This window comes from Perca flavescens, chromosome 6 (assembly GCF_004354835.1).
Source record: "Perca flavescens isolate YP-PL-M2 chromosome 6, PFLA_1.0, whole genome shotgun sequence".
Lineage (NCBI taxonomy): Eukaryota > Metazoa > Chordata > Actinopteri > Perciformes > Percidae > Perca > Perca flavescens.
Genome location: NC_041336.1, coordinates 20,500,680 through 20,513,470, shown reverse-complemented (window position 1 = coordinate 20,513,470; position 12,791 = coordinate 20,500,680). Strand labels below are relative to the sequence as shown.

The 12,791-nt window shown below is 36.5% G+C and overlaps 2 protein-coding genes across 2 annotated transcripts; both read right to left on the bottom strand.

Moving 5' to 3' along the window:
• Positions 1 to 5,422: 5,422 nt before the first annotated feature.
• LOC114557742 (C-reactive protein) lies at positions 5,423 to 7,687 on the bottom strand. Its single transcript, XM_028581387.1, has 4 exons — positions 7,633 to 7,687; positions 6,745 to 6,847; positions 6,350 to 6,647; positions 5,423 to 5,647 (listed from the first exon to the last, which is right to left on the bottom strand). The coding sequence occupies exons 1-4, from the start codon at positions 7,685 to 7,687 to the stop codon at positions 5,423 to 5,425; spliced, it is 681 nt and encodes a 226-aa protein (XP_028437188.1).
• A 2,117-nt stretch (positions 7,688 to 9,804) lies between these two features.
• Positions 9,805 to 12,791, bottom strand: LOC114557085 (mucosal pentraxin). Its single transcript, XM_028580363.1, has 5 exons — positions 12,683 to 12,791; positions 12,397 to 12,451; positions 11,358 to 11,463; positions 10,971 to 11,265; positions 9,805 to 10,825 (listed from the first exon to the last, which is right to left on the bottom strand). Exons 2-5 carry the CDS (start codon positions 12,449 to 12,451, stop codon positions 10,607 to 10,609), a joined length of 675 nt encoding a protein of 224 aa, XP_028436164.1. The 5' UTR covers positions 12,683 to 12,791; the 3' UTR covers positions 9,805 to 10,606.

Below are 12,791 nucleotides of genomic sequence, written 5' to 3'. Positions count from 1 at the left end.
GAGCAGCTGTCCCCATGACAGAGTCTGGTACTGCAAGAGAATTATGCAGCGCCTTTTTTGCCCAAAGCAGAACATTTAGTCAGAGGCATCCTGTTATCTAGCATCTAACAGCATTATCTGCACACACAATCTGCAATCTGTTACACCCTCTCACATTGTATTATTCTCCTATTACCAAAGAAAAGCTGTTGATTTTAGCATATTTCCTGCTGTGTGTGTGTGTGTGTGTGTGTGTGTGTGTGTGTGTGTGTGTGTGTGTGTGGGAAAGAATTAAGATGTAAGCTGTGAAACACACTTTCCAATTGTGTTTAATTTCACACACCTAGGCAAGAACCCATAATACGATTCTGTTTGTCCAGCCATGAAGGCTAAATTCTATATGGTAAAAAATAAACAGCTGAAATTATGGACTGCATCATGGACTGCATTTAATTTAAAGGTTACCCAGGATTGATCTATGAAATGTACACCTGTATGTATTGAAAGGTATATGATAAAATAACATACTGCACTGTGCTATATTAAAGTTTGGACACAGCTTGAGTTTTTGCACATTTACTTTTGTAACTTGACATGTCTTAATAATAATAATAATAAATTGAATTTATATAGCGCTTTTCACAAACTCAAAGTCGCTTTACCGGGTAGGTATAGAAGGGTATATATATATATATATATAGGGTAGGTCTTGTCTAAGTGCTGTATGTTTGTGAAGTTAAAGAAAATCTAATAAAATTCTAATAAATCAAGATGTATGTTAATCATACAAGTCTTTTGCTTAGATGTATGAAATGTTACATCTTACTTCTTATGATGGTTGTAGAAATACATTTTGAACATTGAATATATCTATCATTGTATTAATGCAACTTTTTCTGCCAAGTAAAGCTGAAAACAATAGAAACTTAATCGATTTGGTTTTGTCTTGATGTTTTATCTTGTCTCAATAGTGTTCCAACAGTGCATGTATTCAATGTTCACAAAAAAGTGCATTGCAAACTGTTTACTTGTAAACATTTATAAAAACCTAAATACACTGTTTTGAAAGGATGCATTACTCTGAAAAAGGCTTTTTACCATTTCATCCATTGTTGAATGGAGTTTTGAATTACATTTTTTCTGTTTTTCTGTGAGCTCTGCAGGTTCAGAGAACATTTCTTGTTACCTGAAATAGATTAAATAAAAGTCTTTACCCACATGGTAAATCATGACTGTTTTTTCTTGCGGATCAGAAAACCCAACTCTGTAACGCTTCAGGATTGCACTTAAGACTGTATAACTCAGCACAGCATGGGGCACATGCACCGTGGCCCAGGACATGAGGGGGGCAAATGGCATCCCAAACGACAGTGTACCTCATTGTCCGGTGAATTGAACCTTTACAACATGCCCAAACTCTCAATCTGTTGAGGTAAAGTTACCCTCCATTACATCAGTGAACAGCTAGCATACCACAAGGGGCTTTTTCTGAGTTCTCACGCAGCACAAATGCTTAATTGAATCAGCAGGAAAGTCAAAAGAGAGGCGTTTAAGGTGAGTAGTGTTACTGCTACAGCGTGCAGCCTAATTTATTGTGGAAGTCCCTGGATGTTTGCAAGCAGCCTGCAGCATCACTAATGCCATATAGTTGGAGCAAATGCTGCAATTCATTCAGAGAAGAAAACTTGGTCAAGCAACTCAGAAAACGAATAAAGACTGGTTATCTTGCTACTGAATCAAACAATCCAGCCCACATCTTGATGACTGATAAAGTCACTACCCAGTTTATCAAACCTGCAGACCCATTATGTAGTCCCTTTTTCCAAATTTTACGGCAGCATGCTGTGAGAAAACAGAACATAGATCAGGTACAACAAGATCAGCGCAAACCATAAGGTCATGTCTACAAGGTCAGTGAGAGGGCATCTTCAAACTGCTTAAATGAGGAAACGGATCCTTGAGAGCAACAATGACTCATTTTAAACATTTTCAATAGCATGCATGTCTCTCAAAGAGCTCACAGTTCTTGTACTTACTATGTCTGATCTATTTGCTATTTATATTGTTGAGTACATGTACAGCAGTCGTTCAGCTACAGAAATTAGTGAGGTTTCCTGTGTTGCTTATTTAAAGGAGAAGTACAGTCATACTGAGCATTCATGAATAAAACCATTTTGATATAAAAGGCTTAGGAGAAAGAACAAAAATGCAGTGGAGTCATAAAATGTAGGGTGAATAAGCCACAAGATGAGGAGGAATATGCAGTTACAGGCTAGGACTCTTAAGATCCAGGCAACTTTCCTAGTCACATCGGTTCTGATATAAACCATTGAATCATAAAGTAAATGCTACTGTACAACAAATGGACATTGTACAATGTATCAACTGTTTTTCTATTATTAATGCACAATGAAAAAAAAAATCATAGATATATAGGTGTCTATGAAAAACAATCTGAAACTCAAAAAAAAAACTTCTAAATCTTATCGAGAAAATTAGAAGAGGTGTTTGTGAAATAGAAGATGCAAAATAAATGATTCATTAAAAAGAATTCCCAATATTTATCTAAATTCCATTTTATTTCTGAAAAACATGTTTATACACTTATTCATAGTTTGGCTACTTTGTTATTTGTTTTAGGATTCAAGATAAAAAAATAAAAATCTATCTGAAACAATAAAATCAAGGCATGCATGTAAGAATGCTCCCACCCCCATCCCCAGTGAAAATTATTCTCTTGAAGACACTGATGCAGCAACCCAACCAATACATATATCTTTATGGGCTAACTTCATGATTGTCTATAGGCTAAAGTAGACAGATGTACAAAGTAGAGCTCTTGTAGCACCTCGGGGACCCAGAGCTGGATTGGGCCTGAGAAACATGCAAGAGATTAAAAGAAATGTGTTGCATCAAGGCCTGTTGAGCTGTTATCAAGGGGCCTAACATTTCCAGGGCACCTCTGCCTTCTATGATGTGCTGAGTATAATTCAATTATGTATTTGTCAGAATGACGGACATGAGACGGGACTGCAAAATGTGCCATTTTTTAGACCTTTATTATATAGGACAGCTGAAGATGTGAAAAGGGAGAGGGGGGGGGAACGACATGCAGCAAACGGCTGTCAAGAACAATGCTCACCCAAGTAGGATATGTATGAATTAGACTTTTTACTAACTTCTAAGTGTCTGAGCACCAGAAATGTCTTGACATTTTTTTATTTATTTGAGGGGTCACAAAGATGATTGCTACATAGGCCACCATTAATCATATCTTATTTATAAATTTTAAAGATGGTCAGTACTTTATTTGAAGGCCCACAAACATGGTGAAGTAATAAAGAAGTAATATTTAGTTAATCATGATTACAACACTACAATCACTTTCTTTAGCCTGCCACATCATTAATAAATCAGAAATCATCATGTTTGAAATACCTTAATTGATGCATTAATTAACGTATTGTTCTTGCATTAAGTCATCACTCTTTTACCGCTCTTTCTCTCCCCTTTTCCCTCTCTCTCTTCTTCATTTCCTCTCTTTCTCTCTCTCTCTCTCTCTCTCTCTCTCTCTCTCTCTCTCTCTCTCTCCTTGCCACACTTCTTTATTTACATGCCACGGGTGAAAAGACTTCCGCAGAGGATACATCGGTGTATCCTTGGTTATAGCTCCTCCGGGGAGCCTCCTCGCTCCTTGATGTGCATTTTAGGAAATGGGACATCCTTCAACATGGCCAATGAGAATGATTCAAGGGTCACAAGCCTGAGAATTGTGGATCGAGGAGTCAAGGAGGTACAAATTTGGGAATTGGGAAAGGCCGCGGGAGAAGCATGTGCAACAAAGAAATTAATCAGATGATCAAGATGCATAGGAGGAGGATGGAGCAGCTGTTGCCATGACTGAGTTTGGTGCTATAAGAAAAATATGCAGCACCCTTTTTGCCCAAAGCAGAACATTTAGTCTGAGGCATTCTGCTATCTAGCATCTAACAGCATTATCTGCACACACAATCTGCAATCTCTTTCAACCTCTCGCATTGTATTATTCTCCTATTACTAAATAACTGCTGTTGATTTAGCCTATTTCCTGCTGTGTGTGTGTGTGTCAATTGCCCTGGGAAAGAAGTAAGATATAGCAACCTACAGATACGCTGTGAAACAAGCTAGCTAGATAGAAGAATCGAAGTGGCTGGCCAAGAGAAGAACAAACCAGATATAATGTACTGTATGTACAGTATGATCTTTAGAGGCTAGCTGCTTCCCCTCTTTTCCAGTCATGCTAAGCTAATTTCAGGCAAAATCAATGCAACCCTCTTCCACCCTATTCACCTCCAGTTCTCATCATTCCAAGCACCCAGGGTTCCTCCATCAGAAGCCCCAATTCACATCACCATCCACCAGATCTCCAGGCTCTCTTTATCCCTTCATCACCTCCCCCAGTGTCTAGACTCCATCAGAGGGATATTCCTATATATCCACGGCCTCTATACCCCTTATAATTTAACATTGCGATGGAGTCTAATCGCCAAAGATGCTAACATATCAACCTATTTTGCACCATGTTCACTAAACTTATTTCACTCTTAAATGAAATCTCTCCTGATTGAACTGGCTGCAGCTTTATATTTGCCACACACACATTAAAGTGGTAGCGATCTTTTCATCTAATTCTTGGCCTATTTCTTTTAAGATAACCACTTAGAGAATAGCTTTTGCTTTTTGTAGCAATAAGTTAAGCTGCCACAGTAAATGCGTTTATTTAATTGTTTCAAAAACAAAGTAAGTGAAGTGTTTTCATGATGTAAAATGTATTATTGAACTAACGAGTAATTAAACACAATAAAAAAAATGTAAACTTTACAAAAAAACTGGTTTGATCTTGCCTCAAATACAACTAGTCACAAATAAGACTATTTGGAGATATGTGAAATTATACAGAAGGTGTAGCCATGTATCAAAAGAGGAGACAAGCAATATACAGTACTCACAACATATACCGAAGAACACACATTATCTATAAAAGTAATATCTTTGGAAAAATGATTTACAGAAATTCCGCAATACAATCTTATTTTCATCTTCAGCTGGATTTACGGTAATATCACAAGCTTTGGTTCAGTGACAAGTCATGAATTAACTTAAGATAGTTAGCTCTGATGCAATTATTGATTGTTTCATCTAATGTATGCAAGTGAACACATTAAACAATTAATTCTGGCAACAGAAAAAAAAACACTCTTTAGAAAAGTAAAAGAAATAATTTTAGTTGTTCATTGATCCGACAAACAAAAAAAGCAAAAGATAATAAAAAAGATACAAAAAACAGAAAAACAATCATTAAAAAATGCAAAGAAATATGCAATTATTTTTTTTCATTTATCTATCAATATTTTTTTTATTTTGATTCAGATTTTTTTAACCTGTTTTTTCACTTTTCAAAAGTTTAATAACAGGTCTTAATCTCTTGTTTGTCTTCTATCAGCACTCTTCCTGTGGTCTGGAACTCCAGCGCCCTCCAGTTGAGCACATTCCCTGGTGCGAAGTTTAGATGATGCATGTAGTTCTGGATCTCACAGGGGGAAAGGATGTGGTCCCAAAGGTGGACATCAGAGATCATACCAACGAAAGACTGATTAATATCAAAGCCTCCACCATGTGTATCCTGATCCTGAGAATTTGCAGACATTTGAGATATCAGCTATATTGTATAATGCTATGTTCTTTCTGATGTATTGTTTGAACACGTACAGCAAATATGGAATATGACATTTGCGGAAATACACTTATTCACTTAGCTGTCGAGAGTTACGTGAGAAGATTATTACCAATCTATTTGTATGTAAGACGGCCCTTAATATGGATCTGGACCCAGCAGTCAATTAGCTTAGCATAGCACAAAGACTGGAATCAGGGGGAAACCGCTAGCCCGACTCTGTACGTATACAATTTCATTTATTTGTTGTCGAAAGTAACATACAAAATAATGCTTACTCTATACTAAAATTCAATAAAAAAGACCATAACTAAAACAATTGGCTGGTTTTATGTACTGTATGGGGAGTTATGCGCAGTTGCCAGAAAACAAAAGAAGTTACTGCTCCTGGCTTTGTAGTCCAGCACACAATCCTCCTTAAAACAGGGAAATGTTTTTACAATTACATTTTTTTATAGAACAAACAAACAATAAATAAGGTGATAATTACTGAGCTTTAGAGATGCTGATAGGCTGAGTATGTTACCTTTGGAGAGCTTTCAGTCTTTGTGCTAAGCTACCGGGCTGCTGACTCTCGCTACATATTTACCGTACAGACTCAAGACTGGTATTGATCTTCTCATCTAACTCTCCGAGAAAAATGCTTAAAAACTGTACCTGTCCTAAAACAATTATAATGGGCCCGCTGATGTTGGATCCAGAGTTGATGAACTTCCTACTTGAGGGCTTTCCATCTAACCACAGCTGGCCCAGTCCAGACACAGAGTCCCATGTGGAACAAATTGATTGCCACGTGTTCACTTTGTAGTCCTGCCCTATAAAGTCTGCATTTTTATTCCTGATCCAATAAGCATACTTATTGTTTGAAACACCGTTGAAAATCAGCAATTCATTGTCAAAAGCAGGTGTGGCCAAAGAGAAAAGGCTATGATCTCTACGGAGGTCTGTAAAGGCCCTGTAGGAATTATAAAGACATTATCATACATGATTATTTTTACTGTCAGAGATACAGTGGGATGAATGTATGAATCATTTTGCATCATCAGCACTACCTGAGACAGACGGTTACAGCTCTCAGAACTTGTCTTGATGTTGTCAGCCTCACATGAGCTGAGTTAGTTTCTTGAGGAAAGGTGAACATTTTACCTGACAAATCTTTAAAAAAAAAAGAAAAAGAAAAATTGACATTCAAAATACGTATGTGAAAAGTAAATTATATAATAAACAAATTAATTACACAATAGCCAAAATATATATTCAGTGGATTCAGATGTTTTGACATAGGACATAAGATGAAGATAAAAATCCAATCACTAGATTAATTGTGATTAACTCTGGAGCATGTTGAATTTATTGGATACTTTGCCATCTGTAGAGCCACACCACTGCTAACGCAGCTAAGCTGAACTTTGCCCTCTGCAACAGTACCTACCCACAGCTACTGTCTGCCCTGTCGTGTTCCTCGCGAGACATTTATCACTTCTCACAAAAAAATAATCTGAGCTGGGTGCCCCACCCAGTTCACTGTCCCTGTCCCTCGCTGCCCCTTTGACTTGTTTACTTATCTGCCAACTTGTTGATGAAAATAAGGCTGCAAATTGACCAATTGGCTTGATAGATATTTGAGATTATATTTTTTTCTGTATTGTAATCTTTAAATGAATGACAAAGATAGTAGACGTATGCCTATAATGATTAAAATTGGTAATTTACTTATACATTCGACCTGTTTCGCCCAATTGTTGCTGTTACTATAAAGCTTATATTTGTTTCATCCTATTAGATGAGGAAAAAAGGAACTTGTACATAACCAAAAAGAGTGAGCATAAAGGCAGAAATCAAAAGAAGACAAGCTTCTGTAAGCCAGATACACCTCTATATTTCTTGTGATGTTTCATTTTGACATTCCCTTTTGTTAAATTATTAAGGTATTTTTTTACCTTGAGGAGCAGCAGCACATGCTGTCAGCATCACCATTAGAAGAAACAACGCCATCTAATACAAAGACAAATGGAACAACAATAACAACAATAATACATTCACTACTAGTGTGTCATAGACTGCAAATAAGTTTACTGTTTCCTAGGCCATGTTAAATTCCTGTATTTTGCTATGCATATCATGCCTTGATCTTACCTCGAATCCTGTGTCAGAATCTTGTTTGCACCAGTGTATGGGATTGGATGTTTAATACTTTGGCTGCTTCCTTGTTGCCGTTATTAGCTGTTTGTTTTTGTCTTGTCTTCTTCCTTGTACGCAATTTATGGCTTAAGATTCCAGTAATTTGCAAATGTAGAATATTAACTGAAGGCTCCTAAACTGTCTTATAAGGCATATTACACTTATCAAAATAGACAAACAAGCAAGATAAGACCAAGCCGTTACAAAGAAAATATATAGAATATATCAGTAATATACATGTATAAAGATATGAATAATCTACACTATGGTATATAAGCCTACAGATGGTTATATTGAGGATGTGAAATGCAAAAGAAATATGATGAATAAATGTGCTAAATAAATTAGTGTAGAAGTCCACATGAGCCGTCTGTCCTTCTTGTACGAGGAAGTGGGATAAAGTGAGATAAAGCTTTACTGCCAGAGGAGACCACTGATAATGGAACCTAAAGATTACAAATCATCTTGTTGGGACTGTCTGTGCCAGATTTCATGGCAATCTATCCATATTATTTCAATCAACAACACAAATTTGAACCTGCTGGTGGCACTACAGTAGGCAAGTAAGTCAGGTCAAGTTATGGAATGCATCGTCTAGACACCATAAATGTTTGTGCAAAATTTCATAGGGAAACATGGTAAACATTGTGCCTGCGTAGCATCAGCATGTTAGCATTGTGATCAAGTGAGCATGGTGACATTAGCATTTATCACTAAGCACCACTGTGCCAAAGAACAGCCTCACAGAACCGCTAGCATGACTGTATACTTTGTCTTGTTACATTCTAAATAGAGCCAGGCTAGCTGTGTCCTTGTTGTCAGTCAGTCATGAGCTGAAAACAAACAATGCACATGGGAGAATAAGGAAACTCTTTATCAGAAGGGGTGTTATAGTATGAGAGCACCGGGCCAAGTTGATTTCAACTACCATGATCAACCAACACTCCACCCTTTTACAGTTCACAGACTTGTTAAAAGAATCATGTTAATAGTTAATTGCAAACTCATTTTTCCCTGGAGTTGGCATAACATTTGATGTATTAAGAATTTAAGGAGTGGATTGGCAAAATGATACTTAGGTCACTACAGTACATTTACACAAAATACAGTATACTGCAGATGCATGTTACAGTTGCTTTATTCACAACAATATAAGGCACTTAAACAGTAGAGCCTGAGAACAATGCTCACCCAAGTAGGATATTTATGAATTTGACTTTTTACTAACTTCTAAGTGTCTGTACACATGACAAAAAATTTTCATTTGAGGGGTCACAAATATGATTGCTGCATGCCACCATAAATCAGACCAGGTCACCACTTTATTTGAAGGCCCACAAACATGGTGAAGTAATACAGAAGTAATGTTTACTTAATCATTACAACACTACACTTTTTTAGCCTGTCACTTTAACTACAGATTTACAAATGAAAGAAACATGAAAATCATCAATAAATCAGAAATCATGATGATTGAAATACCTTAATTGATGCATTAACGTATTTTTACTGCATTAAGTCATGCATGAGATACTATTAATCCTTGTACATTATTGATAGTTCATGAAATACTACATGAATGATTTCATGCTTTTTCATGCATGAAGTCATGCGTGAATTCATGATGATTCATGTACCATTATTATAAAGTTTTATCCGTAGTTTTACTGATTGAGAGACTGGCAGCATCTGTCTGCACAGAATGACTCTCATGAACAATCAAAAGTCCATGTGTGAGTGTGTGATATACTATCAAAGAATTCGGAGGAATGATGAAACATGAAGAAACTTTAGCTCTCTGCCAATACTCTAAGTATAGGCCCATTCACATATAGGGGAGTAGTGCTGTCCCATTGAATGAATATAGTATTTATTTCAGTGTTTAAAAAAGAGCAGTGCCAAGATCACTGCAATTCATAGAAACATACAAACTCAGTCAAAGCTGCATTTATTAAATGTTGGCCAGTAGGGGGCAGAGGACCTTGAAAACAAGCTGACAGATCCACTGAACAGATGTATGAAGTTGTCTAACACTTTAAAAAGCTACTTACACAATCAGCAGGCATGGAGCAACTTAACCACCTTTCAATTTTAGTTTGAAAATAGTATTTGGGCAGCAAGAATGAGCCATACAGAAAATATGTTGTCGGCCAACCCCAGACAAAGTGTTAGATGGGGTAAATATCTGGGTAAAGATGATATATCCTATATTCTTTATAGGCTGGCACTGATTGAAGAACTATGTATCTCTGCATGCTGCTATAATAACATAAAATACTGTGCTTGAAATCCACTGACTTTTGCACTTCTCATTTTTATTTTAAAGATACATTATTGCCAAAGACATAAGTAATCTAATACAACCATTTAAAGAAAAGTGTCCTTACAATAAGCTAAAGGTTTGGATTTTGCATGCCAGAAGTCTCATTGTAGCTTGAGCTCAACCTTGGAATGGATCTTTACACAGAATGAGAACTGCCGATATTTTCCCCATCTTCTACAGCACAGTCATGTTAAGAAGAGATGTCTTCATGGTACGGACAGGTAAAATAATCAGACCACAATAACTCTTTCATGTAATTATTGTATTAACATAAATCAGTAAAGGTCCTTTTGCAAACAATGATTTAACATAGCATACTGACATTGGTAACTTATACTTTACATTGAACATAACAGTGCAGAAAATGTGATTTCTGTCTTTCTAATATATAGATAGTATTGTTTTAAATTTTAGTGACAGGTCATTAGTTTATCTTCAATCAGCACTCTGTCTATAATCTGGAATTCCATCGCACTCCAGTTGAGCACATTCCCTGAAGTGAAGTTTAGATCATCCACATACTTCTGCATCTCACACGGGGAGAGGATGTAGTCCCACATGTGGACATCAGACATCATGCCAACGAAAGACTGCTTCAGGTCAAACCCCCCACCATGGGTATCCTGCTCCTGTAGATTGCAGAGGTTTGAGATACAGTAACTAAAAGTTAAATAGTACAATATTAGTATTGAAATCTATACACTAGACACACAGTAACTATGTTAGCATCATAGTTAACACCATTAACTATGATGCTTATTAATACAACTGTACCTGTCCTAAGATAATCATGGTGGATCCTCTGATTGCTCCAGAGCTGACATATTTCCTAATCGAAGGTTGTCCATCAAACCACAGCTGCACCAGTCCAGACGCAGAGTCCCATGTGGTACAAACGGAGTGCCACATGTTCGGTTTGTAGTCCTGCCCTCTATATTCTGTCTTTTTATCCCTGATATGGGGCTCGATCTCCTTGTTGGTTTCGTCCCAGAAAATCAGTAAGGCATTGGAATTAGATTGTGTGGCCAAAGAGAAAAGGGCGTGGTCTCGTTTGAGGTCTGTAAAGGACCTGTAGGCATTACAAAGACTTTATTATGCATATACTTTTCACAGTCAGAGATACAGTGAATTGTTTTATGCATTTTGCACATTTAGTGTTACCTGTGACAGATGGTTAAGGCACTCAATTCCTGTATTGGTGATGGTGTCAGAATCACACGAGCTGTGTTGGTTTCTTGGGGAAAGGTGAACATTTTACCTGACAGATCTGTAAGAGGAGGGGAGGGGGGGATTGTTATAGCATTTTTTTTATCATAGATTATCACATAACCATTAGCTGAAGCTAACAGTTAACTAACTACATTATACACATCAGTGTTATATTTTTCTAAAATTAGGAACATACAGCACCATATGAACCGCTGACTATTGACTATTGTCACACATATAAGCATTGCTCCACATGCCATAATTTAAGATTATAATAAACCTTTTGAGGGAGGAAAAACTTGCTAGGATGTCAACTATGGATCCTTTACAAAGAGAGACACAATTTATGGTCAAGAAAGCCTTTGTGATTCTTCACTTAGCATTTTGGTTTGCTTATTGTTTTGTCCAGTATCTATTTGTTTTGCACAAATTCATGTGTAGGTCATTTTCTTCTTTAAATTGAGTGATTAGTTCCTGATTGAAAGGGGAATGAGCACTAGTTTTTTGACTGTCAAGTCAAGAAAATGTCCCAAGTTAAACAAATTCACATTCAGTTATGAAATCCCACAAACATCCACGTTTGATATTAAAACAAAATACTCTGTAGTTTACTTTATTGTTGACATGTTAGATTAGTTACTAGTTGTCCTTGTAATTGTGTAGAAACATGTTAGCTGAAAATTATACAAGAGTGTGAAAATGGAAAAGAATACAATTATTTTGACAGACAATAGATATGCCTATAGATAACATTGTTAATTTACAGTAGGTAAAGATATTTTACATAATTTCCCTATTTATAAGTTTGCTATATTGATATATTGCAAAATGTTATATTTTCCTTGTGCCTTGTGAAGAGTATTGTGCCTATAGGAGTATTGCATGACATGTTCGTTAGGAAAAATAAATGTAAAGGTAAATGGCAACAGACTCCGACAAACTCCTACATTTCCATTTGGTATTCCCTTTGTAAAATAAAAATGTTGTTTACCTTGAGGACTTGCAGCACATGCTGTCAGTGTCACCAACAGCAACAAAAATGGCATCTACAAAGACAAAAAGACACCATGAAAAACATTCTTTGGGATAAGATCTTTCTTTTGGATCCAATGAATCCAACACTTACTAATACTCTGTGTGCTAAAGACTCAAAATATATTGACTCTTATTTACCCTGCTACAATAAACAATACAGGTGAAAACGTTTTTTAAAAAGTACATATAATACAATCACTTTAAATTCCTATATTTTGCAGTTTTGCATGTGTAGGTCTTACTTTGAAATCTGTGTCCGTCCCTGAATGTTGTGCTCAGCAGTGAATAGGATAATGACTTTTGTACCCTCACTGCTTCTCTATTTCTATCTGTGCTAATCTGTGTTTCCTT